Source organism: Haemaphysalis longicornis, unplaced genomic scaffold (genome assembly GCF_048455015.1).
Source record: "Haemaphysalis longicornis isolate Haplotype H1 unplaced genomic scaffold, Haemaphysalis longicornis Haplotype H1 scaffold_5, whole genome shotgun sequence".
NCBI classification, from domain to species: Eukaryota; Metazoa; Arthropoda; class Arachnida; order Ixodida; family Ixodidae; genus Haemaphysalis; species Haemaphysalis longicornis.
Genome location: NW_027526385.1, coordinates 43,480,340 through 43,508,312, shown reverse-complemented (window position 1 = coordinate 43,508,312; position 27,973 = coordinate 43,480,340). Strand labels below are relative to the sequence as shown.

Sequence of the window (27,973 nt, the reverse complement as noted above, 5' to 3'; positions counted from 1 at the left end):
TTATGTTTACATGAATTTTTCGCCATTTTTATTTTTTCGTTTTGCTGTTAAAAAAACTCGTACTAAAGCCCGTTTTACATCGTGCGAGTTTAACAGCGAATTTGCAGTTGCGGCGCCGCTTATACGGCAAAACCACGTATCTTCGTAGCCTCGGCAGCAACGAAAATTATTCGTTTTGCGCACGAGTGGTGCCGCAGCTGCAAATTCGCATGTAAATTGTAGAACGGGGCCACCAGCTGCAGGTGAGGACGGTTTTGGCTTACGGCGCTAGCAGCAACACCAACGGCGACACGAGTCAGCCATTACAAGCTTCGCTTGAATATCCTGTTGAAGAGGCTGAACTGGATTAGGCTGTAGAGTGTACTCTGTGAATTGATTTGCACCCTTTTTGTTTATGGCTAACACCCACACACCCTATCAAAAAACAAAAACACCCTTTGAAAAGGTGTAATTAATAATAAACCATTTTTGTATTCTTGCGTGTAAGGGTGTATTCTTGTGTTTTTGCTCCATAGGGGTGTTTTCTTTTGTTTTTCTTGCTAGGGTGTAAGGGTTTTAGTCACAAACGGTGAGTTACACCCTGAAGGGTGTAAATTATAGTGAGTGAACGAGCTGATAGACGCTTTCATTGAGCAACAGCACATGTGCGCTGAGCGGCTCTGGTGTTTTCTGATGGCAGGCACCGCTTTTATCCCCTTCGCCGCACCCCTGCCCTGAAACGAAGGAGTGACTGCATGTTTCCATTGCGTAACTGTACTACAATGCAAAGTTATTTGCACACTTAAGAGGAATTGTCACTGTCTATACCTAACACCCTCACACCGTATCAGAAAACATGACAGAACACCCTTTTAGCGGGTGTATATATAGTGTATTTAACACCCTTTCACCGCAAAAAAAAAAAAAACAAGAAAATATTCTTTTACAGGGTGGTTTGCCATTTATAACACTTTTCAAAAGGGTGCTTTGCTGTGTTTTCTGGTTACAGTCGACTCCGGTTAATACGAAGTCCACGGGGACCACAAAACACTTCGAATTAACTGAACTTCCGTTTAAGCAAAAAGCACAAGAACAGCGTCGTAATTAGTCCGCAACCCGCCTCCCTTCTTGATTTTATTCAGAATCCTGATTTCATTCAGAATTTCAGAAGTCAGGCGTGCGCATGGTGTTGCCGTGATAGTTGACACTTATCGGTAAAATCATAGCCCTATGCGCCCGCCCAGGGGCGGATCCAGGTTTTTTCTGAAGGGGGGGGGGGGGTGTCAGCTTCTATCAGTGATGATGATGATGGTGATGATGAATATGATGAGGTGAAGAATATTAGCCTTTTTTAATAACCGAAATTTTGGCAAACTAAAGGTACAAGAAATAGAAAACATCAACTATACTTTTTACGACCTGAGGGGTCATCTTCTTTGGGTTATAAATTCAATAATTAAGAGGGGAGTCAGAACATTCGAACCCCCCCTCTGGATCCGCCAATGCGCCCACCATACAACTGCCCACATGGCACTGTGCGCAACGAAGAAAGTTGAGGACCTCAGTAAAGATAGATGCGGATGCTAGCTCCAGTCTCAATTGGCCTGCCGCTTTATCAACTCGTCACAATTGCAAGGTTGCCGACATCAGTACCGAAAAGTTTGACTTCTATCGAGAAATGACGGTCAAGTCAGTGCTTCAAATTCGAAATAACTTCCATTTACCGTTAAAATGAGTTTTAGCCTCAAGTAATGGAGCAGTTTCTACCATTGAATTGCATGTAACATTGCCGGGACCAGCACATCACTCCTAATTAACCAGAATTTCCAATTAAAGGGGCTTTGAATTATCGAGAGTCAACTTATAGACAAAAAGGGTCTGAATCTTTTTACAGTGCACAGTCGCTGGTTTCACCTTGGCTGAGCACCAAGGTCAATTTGACGCTACGAGGAACGAGCCGCTTTCTGTGTTTGACCTGGACTAACAAACTTCGCTTCAAAATTATCCCTGTAATTTCCAGACAAAGAAAACAAGAAATAAAAATTCATTACATTATAATTTGGGACTCAAACAATAAAACGCGAAAAAGTTTTTTTCTCCTGAGGTTATAAAATTACATACTGCATCATATACAAATAAAAAGTAGGTATATAAATACCTGTATATATAATGTAGGCATATATGGTATGATATACCCATTTATATGTATCCCATACCCATAAAAAAATTCACCCCACCTCCCCGGAGAGAATCGTGAGGAAATGCGAATGCACCGGGATCGGCCCGGCGCCGCTGCCGTTTGGTCTCGGCCCTCGGCCTCGCGCCTCTTCACCTGAGGATCGACCGAGCGAACGGGAGAGTGGGGCGAGCGTCGAGAGGAGAAGCACCGAAGCACCGCGCCTACCCTCGCCTACACTCTCCCACACACGCGGGAGCTCCGGCGAGCTCCCGCGATGCGAGCGCCCTCACACGCCCGAGCGCGCTCCTCCTCTCCACTCACTCGCCGCTGATCCGCCCGCACCACCTGCTCCGGTTGCTAGGGGAGAGGAGGAGCGCGCGCGCTCGCAGCTGTTGCTATGGGAGAGGGGGTGAGAGCGGAGAGATAACACCTGCGGGCGCGTGGACGCCGCACGGCGCCTGACATGGCTCGACTAAGAAATGCATTCGCATTTAAAAGGGTATCATATACCCATAAAAAGTAGGTGTAGACCCTCCGGGAACGCTTATGATAGAGGATGCTATCTTTCAAACTGCATGTGGGACTCCATGCGGCCAGTTATGGGAATATAGTTAAAAAAAAAAAACGCTCAGCAGATATCAGAAATGATACAGCCAGCGTTTCGTAGCGGCCGAAAAGCACAGGTGCGAGTGAAAAAAAATCCGAAAAATTGCGTAACTTATTGAAACATCGGGCATTACAGGGTTAAACCAACTTTACACGAAACTTGGCAGCTGAGAGAGGGAAACTCTCTCAGTGTCCGATTCGCTCCGACCATGTATGGAACCGGGGGAGATCACCTTCGAGAGGTAAGGATGACGGCCGATGCCTGGGCCTCAGTGATCTCCCGCAGGGTCTGATAGATCATCTGTCGCCCGATCATGTCCATGCCGGTTGTGGGGTCGTCGAGGAGCACGAGTTGCGGGATTCCGATGAGGGCCACCATCGTCGACAGCTTGCGTCTCATTCCAGAGCTACAGGAAGGGGAGAGAGAACAGGGCGCATACACTCAAGCCGTGCCACGCTAACCATTTCACTCAAAAGGTAGTCATCTCACGAATAGAGCAAAAATAAAACATTCCCGGAATGTTTTGTAACCCGTTACGCATCGAACGAGTTTCTAAACACTCATGTTTCGTCGCCGAGATTATCATAAAGCAACATTAAGAAAATTGGCTGTTTGTCTGCTCACTTTGCTGCAGAGGTCGTTGAAAGACGATAGCCGTCTGCCGCCTCTGCCGTGTAAAGGCCCCTTTTTCCGCGCCCACCTCCCATGCTCGCCCACTCCCTTTCAATTCTCCCACGATAAACACGGAGGGGGTTTGCTCAATTCAATTCAATTTGAATTGAATTGAATTGCGCCACCTGCTCGCGCCACCTACAGTGTTTAACTTGGAACATTGTCACGAAGTACAGGCTCGAGCATGCTGGGTTTGCATTTTTGCACCAAAATATTGTTTTCAACGCGTATACTGTTATTTGGCATCAGAAATAGCAAGCACACATTTATTTTTATTTAAAAGAGCACTGGGAGTACCATTCGTGCATTGATGTTTTGCCTCAAATAAACGTAATGCGTTCTTCTTGCTCAGCAGGGTTAGCAATTCAAGAAGAATGTTTCCGGATTTAGTGATCAGTTGGCTGAACACGTACCGTAAAATACCGAGCAAGCGCCCCCTGCGAAATGCGGATAGTTTAGGGAATTTTGGGGAGAGGGCCCTCGTTCATCATGTGGTCCATTTTTGAGATGTTGGACAAGGTGTACTGGTGATGTGTTCGGGGGGCATTCACGGCGGAGCAAAATGGCTTTGGTGCCTCTCAGAAATCGTCCAGTACGTCCTCTTGCTTTCGTTACGTTGTCACAATACTCAGAATATGAAAGGGGTGCGCTTACATGGGTGGGGGTACTTGATCGGTATTTTAGGGTAGCTATATATGTGGTTGTATAGTTATACAACAGCATTCCACCTACTGTACATGGCTAACGTGATTGTGCTGACCATGTCAGTGTCTGTACACCTTTAGGCATTCGACATGAATGTTCCAAGGAGTTAATTGTGTTTTCAGTGTAAGGTTCTGTGTGCATAAACTTGTCAAATTTTTTTTGTGTGTGAGAAAAGCATTCCGAGAGACGGACAGATCAAAATTTTGGGGTTTAAGCCACCCAAGAAAGACTGTCATCTTGAAGATTTGAGGAAGCAAAAGCTTCCCCCCTAAGCGTGGAAGGCAGTAGCATTATCGAGCCCCGTTCGTATCCCATGACCACTTTCGGAACCTTATGGCCCGCCCAGTGTGGATCAGGGGCCGTCGCAAGATGGCGCAACGAGATTTTTTGCTCGCACCGATTTTTCACCCATGGTCAATGCAACCAACGACACAAGATTTTCTGCTGCACGGAGCCCTTAACGCTGCGAGTTAGTGGTGGCTTTTAATTCATGTTGTCGTAATCAAAAGTTTCCCGAAGGCTTAAGGGGGGACACGGTACATAAATTAAAACAGCTTCCTTTAATTCTTAAGTAAACTCTGAAACTTGTCAGTATTGCTGCTTTCCCCCCCCCCCCCCTGATTTCAAATATGCCATTATTTTTTTAGTAAGTCAACGAGTTACCAATATAATTAGAGATAATTAGTAATTTCGGGAGGAGGAATAGACAAAACAGTGCTAGTCACAGAACTGTAATCTTTATATTTGCCAATACTATGAATCCAGGTGAGTGCAGTAAGAGAAACGGCTTTTTGATGCCCCTCTTGGAACTAATTTTACAGCTCATTAAACCTTGGTCAGACCAGTGGCAAGGAACAATTTCTAATGCCCATTTCAAACACCAAAGTTTAATAATGAGCTGTAAAATTAGTTCCAAGCCATACATCAAAAAACCGCTTCTCTTATTGCATTCACCAAGGTTCATATTATATTGGAAAACATAAAGATTGCTGTTTTATGACTAACACTGTTTTGTCTTTTATTCCTCCAAAACTAATTATCCTGGTAATTGGCTTACTCAAGAAATAATGACACATTTGATATCAGCGGGAAAACATCAGCAAGATTGACACGTTTCAGAGAATTTACTTAAAGATTAAGAGAAATTGTTTTAAAGAGGCACTGACAAAAAATTTTGAAGGCGAGATAACTTCGGAGGTAGATTGGTGTGAACACATATACATCATCTGCAAAATATCGCGGCGAATACATCATAGAACATATTTAAAGTCCATTTTCAAGTGTGCGAAACGCAACCGAGCAGCCAGCAGAGGACCACGCGTAATCGACATCCCGCGGATATTTTGTAAATAAACAACATCCAAACACGTCACGAGTTTGTGTTTGCCGCTTCCGCACTGCAGGCGTTTTTCGCCGGCTCGCCCGGCTCACCGCTCCAATCGGAGGGCCGGAGGGCGGAGCTTCTGCTCTCGAGGACGAACGACCCGATCGTTGCCAGCGGAGGCGCTGTGATTTAGTCAGCTCATCGGGCAGCTGGCCGCGACCAAAGTTCTACAGCAATTCCAGGCACTCGGTTTCTATTACTTGTTATTTACATTGGACGCGAAAACGCGCCGGAGACACGAAAAGCCCACTGAGCGAGCCGCACGGTCGCTGTGCAGGCGGCGGCCACGGCCACGAAGTGGCCCAGGCCGGCGCAGGTAGCTCGAGTGATAGCTTGTTACCGCTGCACGAAATTGTCCCCAAGTCCCGACCATGGTGGCTTGCATGAGAAAGGAGTTAATGATGCGATGGCGGGTTGCATTAAAAATTGACATCTGCACCGCTTACGAGAGCGGCACTCGAATATCCGCCGCAGTGCTAAGCCGAACACATCTGTAGGCGGACCTGTAGGCAGACCGGCCGGCTGCTCCCAGCGCGCGTCTTGCCACCCACTGTCTCGAGCGTCGCGCGTCGTTCTTTAGCCGCGGTAGCATTTGCACTCGCAGCGCCTGTGTAACGTCTACGGTCGCTTCTAATTAAGCGGCTCACGAGATCAGTACGTGGAGGCATTCGCAGAAACTGCCGGCGATGTGGATTCGACAGTGCTACGGCAGCTCTGTTCTGTGATATCCCTCCGACGGTCACGTGGTCAGCTTTGCTCACATAAAATCCATCGGTTCGCGGCACCCGCTGAAACCGAAACTGCGACTGGCCCTATTGAAAATGCCTCTGATTAAAAAACCGTCGCACGCTGAAGCAAATGAGGTTTCTACAGGTGATAAGTAGGTCACTAGCGACTTTTCGCAAAAAAAAAACAAGATGCAAAATTTTTGTGTCAGTGCCCCTTTAAGAGCCATGTCCCCCCTTAAATGAAAACAATAAATTGTGGAACCTACTCTGCTTTGATTGTATGGAATCCTTCACATTAGAAAGCACTAGCACGCTTGCAAAAATCATCTGGGGCACGTTACTGGTCGTATCAAACACCTACCAAGACCGTCAGGACAAGAAAGACCGCAAGCCATCTGCAGCGTGTAATCCCACTGACCTGTACGTCTCGCACGAATCGAAGATGGTTTCGCCGAGTTCGCTGATGCTTGCAATTGCTTCGACGAGAGGCAAAATGCTCTCCCCTGGCACGCCTCGTAGCCTCGCAAAGAACTCCAGGATCTCTAGGCCCGTGAAGGAGTTCATGAGCGCGTCCGCTTGAGGGCAGTAGCCCAGCTGAGACTGCCACTGCAACACATCCAAGCAAGTAGTTGTACACAGGTTCAACATGTGCAGAATGCTAAAAACATTCAATTCTCAAACGTTTTGTGTCCTGAAACATACTGCAAAGGTGATATACTGAACGTGTTATACTGCAGAAGGTATGTGCACGATACTGAAAAGGTATCGTGTGTATGATTGTAAAGGCTGCACGCTGTTTTACTGCGGTGAACAGGCGGACGGAAAATGGAAAGACTGCAAGGTGACGTTTCGTCCACACACAACCCCTTCTCTCTCGCTCATGTCGGGTGTGCAAGGAGTCACTGACGCGCAGCCAAGACAACCACCGTTGGTGGTTGCTCTGGCCTGAGTCCGCACACGGGTTATGGCTGCTAAGGGAGAAAGAAAACTGCCCCGTCGGCTTTAACCAGCAACATTCGCAACGTTATAACTGGTATTCATCGAAAAGTGTAGCTGTCAATTTCTTCATTTGGCAACACTGGAAACGGCCACGAACATGGCCGAGGCACCACGGACATGGCGCGACTTGTGCCACGGCGTCCGCACGCCACAGAAAAATAAACACCGGCGACCGTCGTCTGCTCCTTTTCAACCTGATTCTCAACGGTGGTGCCAACAGAGATTTTATTAATCGCACTCACATTGGAGTCGGGGCATTGCTTTGCATTCGGTGGAATAGAGGTTGGAACGTTCAACACACGTCATGTGCTTATCATGAACAAGTACCGCCATCCCGGGGAGCCCTATGTAACCAGTGACGCGCACTCACATGGTTGCCGGCATGCGTGCTTCGACAGTGAATACAAACTATTACAGAGAAGAAAATAGGCTCCAATCGTTTCTCTCCGGGGAACAGGAGGCTGAGGTTACGGGAGAAGAAAGGCCCAGCTAACCCTGTGTGAGGGGGAGACTGAAGAGCTCTGTAAGATGACCACAGTCAACCACAGCCACAGTGCCGTTTCACGGAATTGTGAACTGCCAGCTGACTGCTCACTTGTCGACGGCATGGGCTTGAATCTGCAGTCTTCAGTGATACACACGGGCTTCTCATGAAAGATTGGGAGGAGGAGGTGCGTTGTTCTGCTTTCCATACTTTGTGTTATTTGGCTCAGGTGTAGCCTCTTTAACCTTGAGAGGCACGTGCAGCCTCTTTCCTCCTCTAATTTGCCGCATGGTCCTTGTCGAGACCTCTCAGTGGCGTATCCAGAAATATTTTCATCGGGTGTTATACTACTGGTGAAAAAAAAATTGTGGTTGATTCCTCTGCCATAGGTATCAGCAAAACACGAAAGTGAAATGTGCAGCGAAATCTGCAGCTGAGCATGATTTGCGGGTCGGCGGCTGTCTTGTGGGTGTGCTTGGCGAGCGACGTCCTGCTGGTGGGTCGCTTTGGCAAAGGTGTACTGGCGTCGTTTCTGTGACGGATATGATGTCAAGTATAAAGCGCGAAAACGAACAACCGCAAGTATAACGTACTCTTTAGTACTAAAGGTTGGTTCCCCGCAAGAAGGCCTTGTGTGCAGAGGTGCACCCTTTACAGGCCGCTTGCTTCGTTGTACTCGCGTCATTTCCGGGACGGATATCACGTCACTCAAATGTTTGTGTATCCCGGAATAAAACACTTTCATGTTAAAATAAAGAAAGCATTTATACCAAGCAATGTTTTAGTCATTTTCCTGCTTTATTAAATCCGAAGTGTCGTTGAAGGTATTCCAGGGCACCCAGCAGTCCGAGGACTTGATCCGTAGAAAACACAGTTTGTTACAAGAACACTTACTTCTTCAAAAGGAAGCACTTGGAAAATTGAGGTGGGTGTTCTGACACCGAGACAGCCCCCTGGCTACGCCCTGCCTCCTATCCACATTCAGGCGTCTGCCTCCGGCGCTCACTTCCCTCTCCCAGCTCGGCGGCCTTCCTCCTCATCTCGCTGGTCCCGCAGATGTGGTAATTGCGTGTGCGATTGCGTGGGACCATGAAGACAAAATACATCTTTGTTTGATTCGCAAGAATCACTCTCAGCTCCATTCTTTTTGCCACAAAAGATTTTTCTTGAAACTGGGAAAGTGCAAGAAATATTACCGTATTTTCGCGCGTATAACCCGCCCCTGCAAATAATCCGTACCCCCAGTTACAGCTCGCCCGAAAAGAAAAAAAAAATCCTCGCGTATAGGTTGCACTAAACCTACTGCTCAAGCAACACATCACATACTATGTAGTCAGAAAAGTCGTATATTTAGCAAGTAAAATACACTGACTGCAAGGCGAAATTCACTCAGTGTCACTGCTCACGTAAACTCTGAAACTGAAACCACCTGAGCCGCAGTCCTCATTGTTGTACACAAGGTCACCTTCACGGCACAACGCGCATTGCCGTGAAGCTGCACTAAAGAAACAACCCCGCGTAATATCCGCACCCCTACTTTGCCACTGAAATTTTTGCACTTTTGATGCGGGTTATACACGTGAAAATACGGTAAAACTTTCAAGTTTTGCGCGACAGTTACGTAATATGGGAAGGAAGCGTAATGTGCCAGCACTAAAAACATCGGCATTAGTGTGTTAGATGCACGTTAACCTTTAAGTGATGCGATAAAATTGAATTAGAGGCCCCACTACAATTCATGTTTTTGGTGATAGATTAGGTCAACGGCCACCAACTGCACAGACAAGCATCTGTGACGTCAGAGAAAAATTGCCACAAAATGACTGGGGACTGCTGCTGCTCCATAGCTTTTGTTTGTTACCTTGGTTATTCGTTTGAAGTTTCATTGTTATCGGGTAACATTAACATTAAGGTGTAACATGAAGGGACGAGAGGAGAGCGGAGTGGGTCAGGAAACAAACGCGTGTTAAGCAAATGTTTGTAGAAATTAAGAAGAAGAAAGGGGCAGGGCATGCAATGCGAAGGCAAGATAACCGTCGGTCATTAAGGGCAACAAAGTGGATCCCTAGAGAAGGCAGGCATGGCAGTGGGCGGCAGACAGTTAGATGGGCAGACGAGATCAAGGAGTTTGCGGGGATAAATTGGTCGCAGTTAGCCCAGGAGCGGGATAATTGGAGATCTATGGGAGATGCTTTTTAAATGCAGAGCATTTCAGTAACTCACGATGTCACCCGCGTTGACGTCCGTCGTCGTAGTCCGCACCCCTCCCCCTACACTATATATATAAAAAAAATACTATCCGGCACCTGGTTTCGATCCCTCGACCCTGCGGGCGGAACGCAATGTACATGGTGCTCTCCCCATTGCGCCACAAAGCCGACACAGCATGGGAGGCTACGAACGCGCCTTATATCCTTGACTCATTCAAATACTATCCGGCGCCTGGTTTCGATCCCTCGACCCTGCGGGCGGAACGCAATGTACATTGAGCTCTACCCACTGCGCCACAAAGCCGACACAGAATGGGAGGCTACGAACGCGCCTTATATCCTCGACTCATTCAAACTACGTCAAGAAGCTGCTGATACAACGCATTCACTACCATCAACTCCCCAAACACTAAACGTTAACGCAATACACCCACCCCCTATGCGACGCATTTACTCGAGTCCCCCTCGCGGGGAGATGGGCCCAATTTTTTTCCTAGACAGACTGCTGCTGCTGCTGACGATGATGATTGTTATCGGGACACAGAAGTGCTTTCAACGAACCAAACTTGCATTCTGTTTGATCGTTTATCGCCACAGGTTGCTTACCGCTCTCGGGGACCCGGACAGCCTGAGTTCTCCCATGTAGCCCTCCCCGAGGCTCAGCCGAGTCACTCCGGCCAGTATCTCGACCACCGTGGTCTTGCCGCTGCCGTGCACTCCGAGCAGGCCGAAGCACTCGTTCTTGGCCAGCGCCAGGTTGAGGCCGCACAGGGCGTACCAGTCGCCGTACCACTTGTGCACTTCCTCGAGCACCAGAGCGAAGCGCTCGCACCACCTGCCCTCCTTGCCCGCCTTCCTCTCGTCGCACACGCAGTCAACCTGCACGGCGTTGAATGTTTTAAGTGCGATGCACTTCTTAAGCGACCCTGAACCTGCGTCCACCGGCGATGTCCGCATAACATACCCACGTGGGGGATTGGCCAGGAATCTCCTCGTCTTCCTTGGCAACGGGGGGAGATGGGCGCGCGCTGCCTGGCCGCTGACATGGCACATACCCACGTGGGGGATTGGCCAGGAATCGGGCGTGAGAAGGGCTAATATACCCGCTTAAAGGAGTACTGACACGAAATTTCAAAGCTGAGATCCGCTCTAGCAATCAAGTACAACGACAACACAAATAGGTGTCTGTGAATAAATGCATCTTTCTTTCTTTGTAGTTGTGTGTGTGTGATCTCTCTTTCGCGAACATTACCGAACTGCGCAAATTCAACTCGTGCATTCGCACTTTCACATTCTTCCCCTCGGGGAAATGCGGGGAATTTTTTTATACGATAGCCCTTTTCCGGCCACTTAAAGGGGCCAGGAATACAAAATACAAGTTTTCTTTATTCGAAAGATGTCGTGTTTTCTAGTGCCCCCAGCGCTTAGCCGGAAGCAAACGATGCATGAGTGAAACTTAAGCGCAAACTGACACAGGGACGAGAAAGGGAAATGACACCAGCGCTGGTGTCGTTTCCCTTTCTCCTCCCGGTGTCAGTTTGCGCATAAGTTTCACTCATGGATGTTCACCAACTAGCTCGTCTCTCCATTTTGCTTCAACAAACGATGCTTTATTCACTGCGAAATTAATCAATTTTAGCTAAAATATTGATTCTCGCGTGAAGACGTGTGTTTGAACGACGTTTACAATGACATCATAAGAACGGGTCTTTCAGATTGGTGTGGAGCAGAGACTTGCTTGATGTTAGTCAACCTAGATGGCACCACTGTTCATTGAGAAAATAATCGTTCCGTGAAACATATGGTGCTCGCTAGACAAATACGGTCACGTAAGACATCGTCGCTTGCGTCAATCGGCCAGTGTCGTCTGAGACAACCCAAAATCCCCGCAAGTGCTGTGCATCTAAGCCTAGCATAGTGCGCGCAGTACCAGGAGCAGTACCCATCGGTACTTCTATGTTTACGTGCGCTTTCGTAACTTGCACTGTTTGTCCCATCATGCTTCAAAAAGAATGTGCCCTAAATTTAAACGCAAATAGCTCGTTCGGCAAGCTGTTAAGGTCTGCCTAATTTGCGTTTCCTTTTTTCCGGCCTCCGCAAGTCGCAGAGCTGGCTGGTATGACATGATAGGTTCTGTTTCGGGAAATGAGCTAGTGGGTCGCATTGCCATTCCCTTTTTTCCTAATTATACAGCTTATTTGAGCGAAGTTTACACTAAAAGTGGTGTCAGCATGATTCTAACGAGGCAATCTTTTGAATGAACCAAACTTGCATTTTGCCTTCGTGCCCCTTTAAACCCGAAAAAAGTCGCCTGTCTGTGCGTCCCTCTGTTCAGCAACCGGGACAACGGGTAAATAAATTCTTGGACAGTTTATACAGGCAAATCCTGTCCAAACTACCAACTCTGCAACCACACTTCGGACTTGTCAACATTCTTCCGTAAAAAAAAATAGGCACATTTGAGGCAAAGCATGAACACATAACTGGTACTACCAGTGTTTAGTTAAAAAAATAATGCGTTTAATTTCTGTGGTATACCAAATTAAAAAATAAGCGCGTTGAACATGGCATTTCGACGAGCAATAAAAAAAGGGCTCGCGGCCCAGCCTCGAGGCGGCATTCGAGGTCGAACAGTAGTAAAATGTTAATACATGGCATGCGAGCAGTACGAGTGAGGAAAAAATTGACTTAATTTAAGCAAACCTACACGAGGAACGAGTGTAGGCAGCCAGGACCGAATGACCAGTTATAGCGAAGTTACCAAGTGTTATCGCCTAGCTCGACGGACAATGCCGCCTCCCCACCCGGCACTCAGTCGGGAGGAGGCCGTTATCTTAAGGCAGATACAGACCGGGTCACTCCCCGCCCCGGCAGTGCTACACGTGCTTCACCCAGAACTCTATCCGAGTGGTATGTGCAGTGTTTGTGCAGTGGGTTTGGCGGATCAGTGGCACATCATGTGGGACTGCGCCAGGTTCCCGACTGAAGCTACCTCCAGGACATACCCGCCCGAACTTCAAAGTGCAGTGGAGTCTACAGACAAGGACACTCAACTATGGGCCGTCCAGCAGGCCCGGGGCGCGCTCGAAAAGCACAAGCCTCACGACCCGCCACAAACGGGCCGAATTGGGGTATTGCAGAGTAGGGCATAACCCTGGGTCGACGCTTGGCCAACGTCACGACGAGTTAAACCGTCGGTTGCCGGCATCAATAAAGTTACTCCTACCTACCTATACCTACCAGATGGATCCCGGCGCTCCCCGTACGCACCGAACCACAACGAGACGGCCCAAGGGGAGGCGCGCGCAAGAACACTCCGCGCCCCCAGTGTGGGGAGTCGTCCCGAGTGGACATGGTGGGTGGGGACTAAAGACAGACCCAGGGGTTACGGCGAAGCACTCAAGAATATGCTGCTGATGAGAAGAGCGTATCCGCCGCCCTACCGGGCGTTGGGTCGCGAAGAGGCAACGTATCTCACAAGGTTACGGACGGCGTCGGTCGCGTCACCGGCAGCGCTACACCATATGTACCCCGACGAATACCCAAATGCCCAATGCAGCGTATGTAACAAAGGGCCGGCCAACCGGTGGCACGTCATGTGGGACTGTGCCTTCGACTTATGGAGACGGCGCAAGTTTCGTACCCGGCGGAACTCCAAAGAGCCATCGAGTCAACCAACAAAATGGATCAAGCGTGGGACATCCAGCGGGTCTTCATTGCGCTTGAAAGGCACGGGCTCCGCAAAGGCGCTAGCGCTTAGTAGGGCCGCAGATAAGATGTGACGGCGGGCCACGTTGGGGCGGGGTCGAAACAGACTCCAGCCTACTGCAGGTTTTATTCAAATAAAGTAATTTCCAGTACGGTCCAGTCCACGAGGAACGAGACGGGGGGCGACGAGCGTGAGGCGTGTACGGTAAAGGGAAGTGAGGCAATTACGCTGCAGAAGATTATCGTGGTTAAAGTAGCCATGAAGATAAAATACAAGTTGGGTTTATTAGACAGACTGCTTAGTCGCGATAACAATGATACCAATATCATCGCAATCTTCGAACAAATAACGGAGATATGAAAGAAAACGTGTGAAGCAGTCGCGACCCCCTAGCCAATTTCCCGCAACTTTTCTATGACGTCACGGAACCTTGTTTGTGCGATTGGCGGCCGCCTAACTGACCTGTCGCGACGACACATGACTGGACGTCTGTAATGGGGCCTCTAGTTCCATTTGACCACATCACTTGAATGCTAACCTGGAGTTAACGCACTGAAAATTATGTTTTATTGTTGGCCCGTGTGACGTCATTCTTGCTCATAACACGTCACTGTGGCGCAAAATTTGGAAGTTCTTAAATACTTGTTGCTTTTTTTTCGTTAAAAAACATCTTTTGTGGCTGCAATGGAGTTGAGTGAGATACTGAATCCTAGTTCTTTCAAATTAAACGAAGTTTTAGTTTCTCTTCATGACTCCTTAAAATAGCGTAAGGGGACAGAACAAGAAAAGCTAACAAGGACGGGCGGTGTGGATGCAGTGGGTGGCATCGCTGTTTAGTAACCTCTTTGTAACCTTTGTTTACCTTTCTTGTTTTGCTTGTGCTGTTGCTTTTTCATATATATTTCGCAGCGCCCGTCCTTGCCCGATTTTCTCGTCCTGTCCCTTGCGCTGTTTTAATCGTGAATTCTCACCGATTCGTTCAGCTTCGCACTCTTGTTCAAGACTATCGTCTTTCGAAGGCATTTCCAGTGAGGTAAGCTGACACGCGGTCATTTTTTTAACCGAAACAACCAGGTTTGTGGACTCATGACGCAGTGAGGTTCTTCGGTCCAAAGTTTTAAAATCATCATTGCCATCGTTGCTGACGGCTGAAGTCTACAGTTATATAAAGTGCATCGCGCAAGGTTCGAAACTTATCGCTTCCACTGGAGGCAACGAAATGTATTTTCATTTCTTCAACAATACCGCTTTGTATGAATAACTTTCGCTGCTCACGAAAGGGCTGAGACTGCGCGTGTCTCAGTTTCTGCTTCCGTTTTCCCTTTGCCGCAGCTCATAGGCCTTCAATATTTTCTCCGTAGAACGCGTATAGCAAAGCGGAATTTACGCTTCTCTAAAGGCACGTGCCACGGAGACAAAATACAATTTGCTTGATTTCAAAGAACTGGCCTTTGCTGACTCACCGAGCTCCATTCCAGCCACGTCAGACGTTTTTATATCGAAAGAACGCATGAAATATTGAAAACTCAAATTTAGCGCGCCTGGCTGGAATGAAGTAATACGGGCAAGCACTATAGTTCATATCACAAGTTAGCTGCAGCACTATGGAGGCTACATTGATGTCCCCCTCAGGGCGCCTAACTCACCGCGAAGGAAGCGACAAAAGGTGCCGGGGCCGTGCGGTGCCACTTGCCGAGAGGGGAGAAGGGAGTGTCCTTTCAAGACTTCCTTCACGGCGGATTAGGCGCCCTCAGTGGGCGCACTATTGTCAACAATGTAGCCTCCACAGTGCTGCAGCTAGCTTGTGAGATGAACTATAGAGCCATAGTTATCAATGTGTAAACTGCACGTCAGCATGGATGTGATACGATGAAATGGGACTAGAGTCGCCACTTTAATCGCTAAGTCAATGTTCCGTGGGGTTAGATCGGCGGCCGCCAGTAAAAAAAAAAGAATCTGTGACGTCATCAGGAGATCGCCGGGAAAGATGCTGGCAGGTCTCCAGTGCTTTATCTGTTGTTTTATACAGACGTACTGGGTGTGTTGGGCGACTACGGTCTGCAAGCATTTAAGATTTCGAAAAAAGTTGAAAAAAAAAGTGTTACAGGGTCCCTTTAACTTGCGCATCCTCCGCGAAAGCGGTGGAAGAAAGTGGTGCTTTAATATACTGCAGCAGTCCGACAGCGAGCTGCGCACCTTGCGCTTTTCCATGTCGACTTCCGTGTCCGTCCAGAGCTGCTCGCCCAGTGTGCCTACTTTGTCCGAGCAGAGGAAGTACCCCGAGTTCCTCCAGCTGAGGTAGGTGAAGAGCAGCACCAGCTCCGCTAGCAGGAAGCACATGTCCAAGCCCGCCGCTGCCAAGTGCAACTGGAACGGGCTCCAGTTCTCGGTATAGCTTTCGTCCAGGGCTGCAATCAGGGTTCAGAAAGCTACGCTGAGCGAAGTGTGACAGTCTGCTGCCTCCTTCTTAACAAAATTGTTGCGAATTCGACGCCCAAAGCTAGCCCTTCAGCTGCGCAATTTAAACGGGGGCCATTAGCGTCACCAAATAAGCTACGCTTAAGAGTAGCGCCACTTCGTGCACCCATCGGAAGCGTCTGGGGGCCATTTTGTTTCTGGCTTGCAGTGTTACCATCTCTGCCAACGAAACCGCCGCCGGTTGTGACGGGCAGAGTGTGACCGGCAGCTCTCTAGCGTCCCCGTAGCAGAGAGAGAGAGAGAGAGAGAGAGAGAGGAGAGAGAAGAGGCGCCCAGAAACAAAATGGCTGTGCCCATATGTAAACAGACATCACGTGGTGCCGACCGACCAATGAAAATCCTGGCGGTACGTAACAATGAGAGAAAAGAGTGCCGATACTCTAGAAGCCTTTATTTAGTGACGCTAGAGGCCATTACGGGAGGGCGCGCAGTTTCCTTGCAGGTGTCATTTTCCACAGCACTTGGTACTTACGCCAGCGCCCGCGCACTCCTGTGACATTTCCCTGTGCTTTTGGCATTTGTGGTACCATTCAGGGGGTGCGTACGTGTCTAACATATAGCTTGTATTCATGGGCTGGGCGCGCATGCAGGAAACCATGTGATTGCGCCGTCACTGGTTACGCCGGGCTCCGCGGGATGGCGGTACTTGTCCGTGCTAAGCACGGGATTTGTGTTGGACGTTCCAAGCTCTACCCTACCGAACGGGAAGCGATGCCTCGAGTCCAATGTGAGTGTGATTTATAACATCTCTGTTGACACCACCGTTGAGAATCGGGTTGAAACGGAGCAGGCGCACGGCAGTCTTTTTTGTTTTTGTTTTTTTTTTGTTCGGCGTGCGGGCGCATTGTCACAAGCCGCTCCATGTTTGTGGCGCCACGGCCATGTCCGTGGCTGTTTCCAGTGTTGCCAAGTGAAGAAATTGACAGCTAAACTTTTCAATGGATACCACACGTGCAAACGTGTGCTAACGATCGATAGGTTGACACGAGTGACTATACTACAAACCTAATGTAATGCTTCAACAGGACTGAACGTAAAACTATTCGAACCATAATAACATCACAATTTGGGAGACAGCCAATGAAATATCGCGAACTGTGTAGTTTGACCAATGTGCTTGTCTCAATTGTAAAAAAAAGAGAAAGAAACGCGATAAACATGACTGAGAAGAAGAACTAGGTGAAGAAGCAAAACTGTTTGCCACATTCTGCTCTGCCCTGTTTTCGAAGATCGTTTTTTCTTGTATTTAACTATACACGGACTTCTCTGAGTTATCACTGTCCTCTCATCTCTTTGGGCTACGTTTTGCGGTTACGATAGCCATTGCCATATACACTATTGCTTCCTTTACTGGCGGGAGACTAGAGTTGCATCTCGGTACGGATCCCAATAATTACACCGCTTTTGCGGGACATTGCGTTATAGCAGCAGCGAGTAAATGCGAAACGAGTGCAGACATGTCTGCAATATATATATATATATATATATATATATATATATATATATATATATATATATATATATATATATATATATATATATATATAGACAAAACACGGAAGGAAGGTTTCTGTTCCCGTTCTCCGTCGCTACTTTGAGTGCACTTACTTTGTGTGTTCAGCTTTGTATTATGATATGGACATATCCTGGCACGCGATGTCACGTACCTAGGCTCAGCAAGCGAATGTTACATGTTCTCTCGATGGGTCGGCCTACATATATGGTGCAAGCGCACAATGTAGTGGCTCAAAACTATCCTTGCGAAGAGCAGAGTGCTTCAAAAGTGCTGACTCTTGAGTCAATCGAGTAGCATAACAAATGCTTTGAAAAGTGCTAACTGCCGTTGCTGTAGACCCAGAAGATTGTCTTCGACGGTACCCTGCGATAATGAGACCCAGAAGGTGACCACCATGCAGGTGTCTTTATCTTTGTCGTATGTCCTCTTAGGCCTAGTGTTGCTCAGGAGCAACAACTCAATATTTTTTTCTCTCTCACATTGTCGATTTTCGACATTTAACGCCATCTATTGACAGACAAAAGATCCCGGACCTTTAAAAATTAAACAAAAGAAGGCAGCACGTACTTCCGTATTCTAAAAAAAAAGATATTGTTTACGTGTGTCAAGCCCGGGTGGCTCAATAGGCTAGTGACAGCCACCGAAATTGTGCAATTTCATTGTTGTTACAAATGATAGCAATACAAACGTTACATTATTGTCTTCACTTGAACCATAAATCATGGTGGTCAAGGTAGCTTTTGTTCAATTGATATATGGGCAACCAGTGCCTAGTGTTTTCCAGTGCCCACTGTGTCCTAGTGTCCGTCCTAATGCACCAAATTTTTTTCTGAATTGATATTTGCGATGTCGGAAGTCTTAGATCACAAAAAAACGTCTCGGACGCTTAAGTAAAACAATAAGCTTTTGGGCATCAAAGGGTTAACCGAATAACACGCGTGCCCCACAGGCGAAGCACTGATATTCACAGCGTGTTTCTTGTCTCTTTTGAGATTTTCAGACTTATGGTTTCGAGGATAATGGTGTGGAAGGCGCTCACTGGCGCAGCACTTTTCGACGGGCAGCCCGGTGAGCCCGGAATACTGGTTCTGCTGGTAGATCTCCAGGAAGTTGGCCGCTTCGAGGCAGAAGGCGCGCAGTGCCGTGCGGTTGTCCTTATCGATGACCGTGGTGGCCAAGAGGTCGCACGTGTCGTGCACCCACTCGAGGACCATCACTTTGATCACCGCCATGGGCACCGCGCACGGGGGCAGGGCCGTGCACAGGAGGCTCAAGTTTGTGCCGTCCTTAAGCAGGTACAGGAGCACCTTCAGCGTCACCGTGCCTGAGGTGAAACAAGTTTGCGAGATATGGGTGGCTGAGCTGGGGATTTTACACTAACAGAGTTAGTCTAAGGTACAACACAACAAAATATATAGAGACATTGGTGAAACGCTCCAAGAGAGTGTTAAAACATACATCAACAATGAGATGAGTTGTTCAGCAGTCCCATTGGGTACACGGTTTTCAGGGGTTTGCGAGGATTAGGCAAAGCATTGGAATAGTAACAAAACGATCTATGGCGGGAAGGGAAATGTAAAGACTGAAAGCTTGGTTTTTTGGCGGTGGTCATCATTGTTCAGCGGCCGACAACCTTGACATGTCGGCTTGTAGACAGGTTAATTTTTAACAGCGGAGCTGTTTAATCATTGTAGTTCCGCCGCATAACGTTGCCAGAAAAAAAATACAAAGAAACAAGGCCGAGCGCACGTGAGCGTGTGCCTCGTGGGGAGCACCTGGCGTCAGCTAGGCTTTTGCGAGGGCTCGTACCACGTGAGGGCTCGTACCACGTGAGGAGGAGGCTCGTACAACGTGAGGGTGGGCCTCGTGAAAAGCACCCGGCGTTGGCCAGCTCGCCCTTCGGAAACACTCTGCTTAGCGTTAGTGGCGTGATCTGTCGCACGCTCTTCTACTCGCCAGTTCTCGTTCGTTCGCGCCTGAAGTGGGGAGTGCACAGACGCCGAATTCGTGCTTCAGGCGCCGAGTTCGCGAAGCCGGTTGCGGCGGGTTCTAGCGCGTGCTAACTCGGTCCACTTTGGGAGAGATGTGAAAGGCTGTGGACAAAACGACCCGGGCTTGTCAGTCATGGAGAACTTTCAGCGTCAAGTTCGGGACCCCATGTAAGGTGCAACAGCCGGCTCTCCGACGAAGGGAGATGGCGCTGCCAGCTCTGTTTCTCCAGCTTTGCTCCACTTGTGCAAGATGAGCCAATATTTATCTACTTTGTTGAGTTCCGAGCGCGATAAGCGTACGGTTAACGATGCTTGAACGTGTTAGGCAGAAGCGAGCTAAATTACAACCAGCGCTACCCATAAAAAAATGGCCTGCTCCTTTCGCTGCAAATGTCGTCAAAAGACGATAGTCTTTGTAGACATTTACCAAGGAAATGCCCCCATTCGCTTTGCCCCTCACCTCTCATGCTGTTCCTGTTCCGTCGCGCTCATCCCAAGGTAAACACACTGAAGGTTTGCTCAAGGCGATTTGAATTTGCCGCGTTCCACTGCTACTAGCGGGGTTCCTCGATGCCAGCGCTGCAGTACGGCGGAGACGCGCGTGAATCGAGGCGGCCGACTTCAAGGCTTATAGAACCGCGTTGCCGTGATTCACGTGCGTTCCAAGCAGAACGTGAAACCTAGCTAGTGGAACCTTTCTTTGCTGTTGCCGCGTGATTTCTCATATGCCGCCCGGAGGTGGCGCGGGCAACAGCAGGCCGTACGCGTTGTTCTACAGTAGATGTAGAATATCATTTGCTATCGAAAAACCAAGCATCCAGGAATTTTTTAATAAAGGAACACTGTAAATATCCCTTGTGTACTAATTTCAAGTATGAACATATAAACCGGGCTTAGACGTTTACATTTGGCTGTGAGTATATAAGACTATTGCGCAGTTAGCATTTTACTTTGGCCGGGTGGCTGAATCGAGTCACAGACAGACAGACAGACAGACATACAGACAGACCAAAAGTTTTGGGTTTAAGTAGCCCAAGAAAGACTATCCTCTTTAAAATTTTGTTAGCAACCGTTTGTTCCACTTATGGGTATTCCGCGATACTATTTTATTGGATGCTGCAATGCACGCGCCCTGCAATGCGAATTCCGACACCTGTGTGTGAACTCCTCGGGGATTAACACTAGAGGTGTGGGAATATCAAATTTAGGACTTGAATTCTAATACGAATAGTAAAACCTGACTGCGAATCGATTCGAATATTTACGAATAGGAATATCTCCGCTTTAGTAAGTACACAGTTCCTAAAACATTGCTAAAAAAGAAATGATACCTAAGGCAGTCAGGTATCAACACATGAGTGTTCACGCACTAGTGCTCGATAACAAAATGGCACCAGAAATTGCTATGGGCGCTTACGTCTGCTTCCGCATTTTACAGGCGAAACCATTACGGCATCTTTGCCCAAGGCTTCTAAGTGCTGGGCTTTCTTGAACAGCTTTGAAGTAATGCAAAACAGTCCACAAAAAGCGTGAAAGTTCGCATAATGTGCGACACAGTCAACCTTCATGCTGCGTCGATTGAAATAGTCGAGTACTTCGAATGGCAATACTGCACTGCAGGTCGAATGAAATAGCAAAACCCTGTTGCAAAGAATTCGAAGTTTCAAATATTCGCGCACGTTTAGTTAGCACTACAATCATGACTCGTGCTCGGGATCCTTACCGAGGACTGAGTACAAAATCAATGTTGTGGCGCACGCTGCCTCGATGGTACTCGTAGAGTAAGCGATTACGTAGGCCGATAGGATCGCCAGTAGCCCGAACTGGACAAAGACCAGGGCGATGGCACCTGCAAGAAGAAAACTGTTATGGAAGTATTAACTCGAAAGAAGAAACCTTATTAAATATATTTCTACTGGGCTGCAGCTTCACTGCAAGTTGTGTCGTGCCAGTAACGAAACAATGGCACCTGCGCACCCAATCTCCCGCGCTTCTACTTTTCGATGCTATTTTTTTATCTTTACTGCTTGTAAGGGCACTAAGGAACTACCGGAGGTCCTGGCTCCATCACCGGAGCAGTGGGAGGCCGTGGTGACCAGCGCGGTCCTGGAGAACCAGCGTGGCCTGGTGACCCGGGCTGTTCGAGCTGCGGCAGGCCATGGAATTACGGACTAGGGACGCCAACAATAGGGGAAGATCACCTTAAGACCAGCGCAGGGGATCATAGCGTGCACTGTTTTCACTGTGAACCACATTGTCTACAGTGTGAACTGTACATTTAAGTGTGAACTGTGCATTTTGGTGCCACTGACTGTCTTTAATGTGTTCATTTTGTGATTAGGACCCCAAGACTGCAACTGTGTTCATTGTGCGAGTTGTGACCTTCCCCTTTTCCCCTCATCCTTGCTCCCCCCAGGGCCCCATGGTCTCTCGTTTAATAAAGTTTTTCACTGACTCACTCCCCCTCTCCTTTACCGTTTGTTGCAAAGAAACGTTTATACTACTACTACTACTACTACTACTACTACTACTACTACTACTACTACTACTACTACTACTACTACTACTACTACTACTGCTACTACTACTACTACTACTACTACTACTACTGCTACTACTGCTTGTAATTGAAACAACATACATTCCCTCTACCATATAGTTATAATAAATAACGATTGATTGATTGATTGTAGGGTTTAACGTGCCGACGGAACGCAGGTGATGAGGCGCGCCGTAGTGGAGGGCTCCGGATTAATTTTGACCACCTGGGGATCTTTAACGTGCGCCGAAATCTCGTACACACGGGCGTTTTTCCTTTTCGCCTCCATCAGAAAAGCGGCCACCGCGGCCGGGAATCGAACCCGCGACCCTGTGCTATAATAAACAACATCATATCAACTTCGATTACCATAAAAAATGCCTACCTACAATAACCCAGATTTTGTTCTTTTGGCCAAGCTGCTGCTGTATAGGCCCAATTCTGGTGTTAAAACCCCACGGGGTGCGACTTTGAGGTAGAAATGAGTAAACAAAGTAATCAGTAATTACTGTGTTTCAAATAGCTGTGTAAAAAAAGCCAGGAAAAAGCGACCCTAAGCCTAAATCCAAAGCTTCATGGTGTTTGTATCAAGCAATATAAAACTGGCGTCATCACATTCTTGAATCGCGATGTTAAAATAAACTACGCCCTTACATCACCCGCAGCTTTTCACTGTATCATTTCAACACCTCTGCTCTTCTTGGTCTTGATATTCCCTCCGTTTAAAATCCCTGCTCTCCTCTCTTCAGCCTGTGTTTTCCCCTCGAAAATCATTTAAGGGCTTCTGTCGAGTCGAATAGAAAACGGGTAACCCCGGCCGCGGCGGCCGCTTTTCTGATGGAGGCGAAAAGCAAAAACGCCCGTGTGTGCCAGATTTCGGCGCACGTTAAAGATCCCCAGGTGGTAAAAATTAATCCGGAGCCCTCCACTACGGCGCGCCTACTCTCCCGTGAAGCGTCGGTGTGTTAAACCCCATAATCAATCAATCAATCAATCAATCAATCAATCAATCAATCAATCAATCAATCAATCAATCAATCAATCAATCAATCAATCAATCAATCAATCAATCAATCAATCAATCAATCAATCAATCAATCAATCAATCAAAACGGGTAACTTCAGCAAACACAGATGCGGGCCTAGCTGGCCAATATCTCCGGGCTTGACAACGCAAGCATCGCTTGGCCTGTGATGTCATCACAGCGGCCGAGGCATGCTGCGATCACTTCTGGCTTAACGTGAAAGGTGCGGTCTTGTGTTTACCCACAACTCCTCGCCGAGTGTGTTTATACAAGAACCAGTAAGGTCAACGCCGAACAGAGTCAACGCTACTGTCCTTTATTCGATGTCGCTTTATCGGTGGTATACAATCTTTAAAATACTAATAAAATTATTTGGAGGTTGCTCAATCAATCAATCAATCAATCAATCAATCAATCAATCAATCAATCAATCAATCAATCAATCAATCAATCAATCAATCAATCAATCAATCAATCAATCAATCAATCAATCAATCAATCAATCAATCCATTTATTTTTAGTGTTTAGGAACGACGGTGATGTCTTAGTGCTGGTACACTAAAAAACATAAAAACAAACAAAATGACATGATACAACACGTATCCCTAAAAGTACGCTACACTAATACAAGCACAAAGAACGGTAATAACAATGATATCCCACGCTATGGACGGAAGAATTAGTCACAAGTAATGTACCAGTTAAGTGAACACACAGACAATTAGAAGATAGTGAGGTAAGGATAAAAGCTATACAAACGAGAAGTTGAATCAAACGCTGTAACGAGCAAACGAAGAAAGGTGGCATAGCAAGATTGTGTGAGCGGAGTAAGACAAATACACATACCCTTAGCTACAAACAGCACTATTCAGCCCTGCACTAACAATCAATCAATCAATCAATCAATCAATCAATCAATCAATCAATCAATCAATCAATCAATCAATCAATCAATCAATCAATCAATCAATCAATCAATCAATCAATCAATCAATCAATCAATCAATCAATCAATCAATCATTTATTTGCGTGCCCAGGAACAGCCGGGGGGGGCCTTTGTGCTGGCGCACGGAAACAGAAACACACGAAACATAATGTACACATCTCTCAAATACAAAATAAAATACAAAATACAAAGGAAAAAAAAACGAAAGTATAGCTTATGTTGAAGTTACGGAATGAAAGTCATTTAAGTGCATGAACTCAAGGATAAAAGACAAATGCAGAATAAGAAAAGTTGGCAGTTACGCCAATACAAACTCACAGACATGTTTGCGAAACAGAGTAGGGCAATCATTAAATATATCAAGGTAATCCGAGTACCGATTGTACGTGCATTGCAGTCGGAACACAGGGCACAAGACACGCAGACAATTGGGGTTGCAAAAGGTATCATGTTTCCTGGTCCACTTTTGCGGCACATAAAGACGAACATGTTGTAGCAGCTCACCACAAGACACTATGCCGTGCATAATTTTAAAGAGGAAGAGAATATCAGCCTTGTTCCGCCTGGAAGTTAAGCATGATAGCGTCAATGAAGAGGGCGATCCAGGGTTATAATTACTACTATCGCCAAAGCGATGGTTGAAGTTAGATATGAACTTATTTTGAACCCTTTCTACAAGCTTACGGTTTGTTTTGCTCGTGCTGTTCCAGATAACAGATGCATATTCAAGCTGAGGACGACATATAGTTGTGTAGAGCTTGAGAAGAGAAAGCGGCTCCTTGACCTCCTTGGACACGCGACAGACAACGCCAAGCGATCGAAGAGCTCTACGAGTAATTACCTGAATATGTGGAGAGAAGCTCAGTTTACTGTCGAAAGTGACGCCTAGGTCATTAACCTCTACCACACGTGGGAGTAATTCACCGTTGATGTTATAGGGAAACAAGATGTTGTCAGTCTTTCTTGTGTATGTCATTACCTTAGTTTTAGATGTATTAATGAGGAGTTTGTTGCATGAGCACCAATGCGAGAAGGACGAGATTGCTCTCTGGAGAGCGGAACAGCTGGCCGAGTTGGAAACAGATTTAAATATTTTTACATGATCGGCATATAAAAGAAAATTACAATCATTAAATATTGTCGCGACCTCATTTATAAAGATTGAGAAGAGAAGTGGCCCGAGCACTGAGCCCTGAGGGACACCACTGGTGACCTCATAGGAAAGAGAAGACTGTCCATTTACATGGACGAAACATGACCTATCACATAGATAATTGCATATAAGAGATATCAGGGATGGTTGTATATCAAGCTCAGATAGTTTTTTGGCTAAGAGCTCGTGGCAGACGACATCAAAAGCCTTGCTTAAATCAAAGTAGACTACATCAAGTTGACCTCTCCCTTGCACAGCTTCCGAAGCAGGCAGCATGAAGTTGACGAGATTGGTAGTGGTCGATCGGCCCGCGAAAAAACCATGCTGTTGAGGTATTAATGTGGTATTTATACTGAATGTGAGTAGTTTATGCAGTATTGACTCAAACAATTTAGAAGCAGCACATAGAATAGATATCGGTCGGTAGTTCGTGGGGTCCAATTTTGAACCTGTCTTAAATACAGGAACAACCCTTGCATTCTTCCATCTAGCGGGGAACTTGCCAGACTTGAGAGAAGTTCGAAATATACACGTCAATACTGGAACTAGGATATCACCAAACGCTTTCAGTACGGCAGAAGGAATGCCGTCAGGGCCGCATGAAAATGACGATTTCAATTGTTTCAGAGCTTCCAAAACGAGACTTTCCGAAACCAACACTTCTGAGTTTTTACAGTAACCTAGAGATTGTGGAGGGGGGCAAGCTGCACTGTTGTTGCCATAAGTGGAACGGAATTGTCGCGCAAAGGCATTGGCAACGTCCGATATGCTCTCTCCTCGTTCATCGATGAGGTTAATGTTCCCAGGTGAATTTTTACATGTTTGAGAACGGACGTGGCCCCAGAAAGCTTTTGCATTGCGTGTTGCATCAGCCTCAACCGCGGCAATGTAATTCGACCTATCGCGCCTAACCAGACATTTACAAAGAGATCTGAGTTGACGAAACTCATTCTGCCACCTTTCCTGCCCCGTTTTCTTAGCTTGCTTGTGCGCTCGATTTTTCCTCCCCAAAGCTCGTTTAAGTTCAGCAGAAAACCAACGCGGAAAATTGCCTTTCTTTTCAAATTTTCGGGGAACAAAGCTCCTCAAGCCATCGTGAACAACTTCAGTAAAAAAATCGGTCTGTTCATCAACGTCGTTGAGGTTAGCTATTGGTGACCAATCAGTGTTACTAAGAAAGTAAAATAAACCAATGTAGTCACCACGAGCAAAGTCGTAACTTCTGCTTCCTGGTGTGCAAACAGGGGGACTGTAATGAAGGAGAGATACGTTAGGCAATGAAATATGTAATGACGGATGAAACTTGTCCGGTTTTACAAGGTTAGTATCACTGCGCGAGACGACGACAGCTTCCAAGCTAGTCAGACACAAATCTAAGACGTTCCCACATGAATTCCTAATGAGGTTGCACTGCTGCAAGGAAGTAAAGGAAATAAAATCAAATAGAAAGTCACACTTCGGAGATATTGGTTGAGACGCCTGACTGACCCGCTGAGTCTCCCAAGAAATCCCCGGTGCGTTAAAGTCCCCAGTGACAAGGAAATGGTGATCACTGTGAGATATTACTGTAGTTTCGATTGTGTTAAGGATATTTCTGAACTCACTGGCATGTGTCTCAGGGGAAATGTAGTATGTACACACTAAGAGCCGTTCACCCCGATCACAAAACACCTCTAACCAAATTCACTCACTCTCTAATTCAAGGTCAAGGCGGCGTTTACACTTGATGGAGTCATGTAGGGCAATAAGCACACCACCGCCCCGTTGTTTATCGTGCAACGGGTCACGGTCATGCCGGAAAAATTGGTAATGCGGAGGGAACAAGGTATTGGAACTTATGTCCGGGCACAACCAAGTTTCTGTCAGAATAATTTAGGTCAGCAAGAAGAAACGACACTTGAGAAAAATTCAGCTGACTTTGTGCGAAGTCCACGGACGTTCTGATAAAAGCGATCAAAGTTACTATTACCTGCCATCATAATCAAGTCGTTGCTGCTCTGCATGAATCATTTTTTCATGCAATTCACCACGGAAGGGCTTGAAAAGACAGTGCCGAGGCCACAGCGCAGGGTCTTTGAGCCGCTCAAAACAAGCGTCGTCCACAGCGACGTAGGAAGAGGCGTAAGAGACATGCCTCGTCTTTAAACGTTTGCACACAATCGGGGCGGCTCCCACACCGGACAGGTGCTCGAAGACTTGAGCTGAAGTTGTAGACGGAACCAGCTTAGTTACAAACACAGCTTTTGGGGGCTTGCGACGGCTGACAGCCACAAGACCAGATCCCTCAGATACACCAACAGCCAGGGGACGCGGTACGGAGTTCTTGGGAGTGCGTTGCTGCAGAGGTAGGTGCAGGGGCGGATGGTCCAGGCGATGGGATTTCGAAGAAACCACCTTCGAGCTGGGGTCGGCCGAGAGAGGCGATGCGGCAGGCGAAGCGCTCTGCGACAGCGGAGTGGGGGGTATTGTTTCCGCGGACGACGCGGTTGGAAGCGGCGGGAACTCGGCTAGCCGAGAGGGGGAAGGAGGGTAGCCACTCAACCGAGTCAAATCTGTGCGCAGTGCACGCACCTCCTGCCCAGAGGTCGGCAAACTCACTCATGAGTCCACTCACTCAGACTCATTTGGACTCAAACTCACGCGTGAGTTTGAGTTTGAGTGAGCGCG

At 47.3% G+C, this 27,973-nt stretch overlaps 1 protein-coding gene across 1 annotated transcript in view; it reads right to left on the bottom strand.

The window, feature by feature from the left end:
* The window catches only part of LOC144139661 (ATP-binding cassette sub-family A member 17-like), a 69,485-nt gene that overhangs the window by 9,418 nt on the left and 32,094 nt on the right, over positions 1–27,973 (bottom strand). The window contains exons 7-11 of the mRNA XM_077671953.1: positions 18,690–18,974; positions 15,853–16,064; positions 10,554–10,826; positions 6,673–6,860; positions 2,998–3,171 (exon numbers count right to left, since the gene is read on the bottom strand). Of these exons, the coding sequence (XP_077528079.1) occupies positions 2,998–3,171; positions 6,673–6,860; positions 10,554–10,826; positions 15,853–16,064; positions 18,690–18,974 (1,132 nt within the window). The remainder of the gene's footprint in view (positions 1–2,997; positions 3,172–6,672; positions 6,861–10,553; positions 10,827–15,852; positions 16,065–18,689; positions 18,975–27,973) is intronic.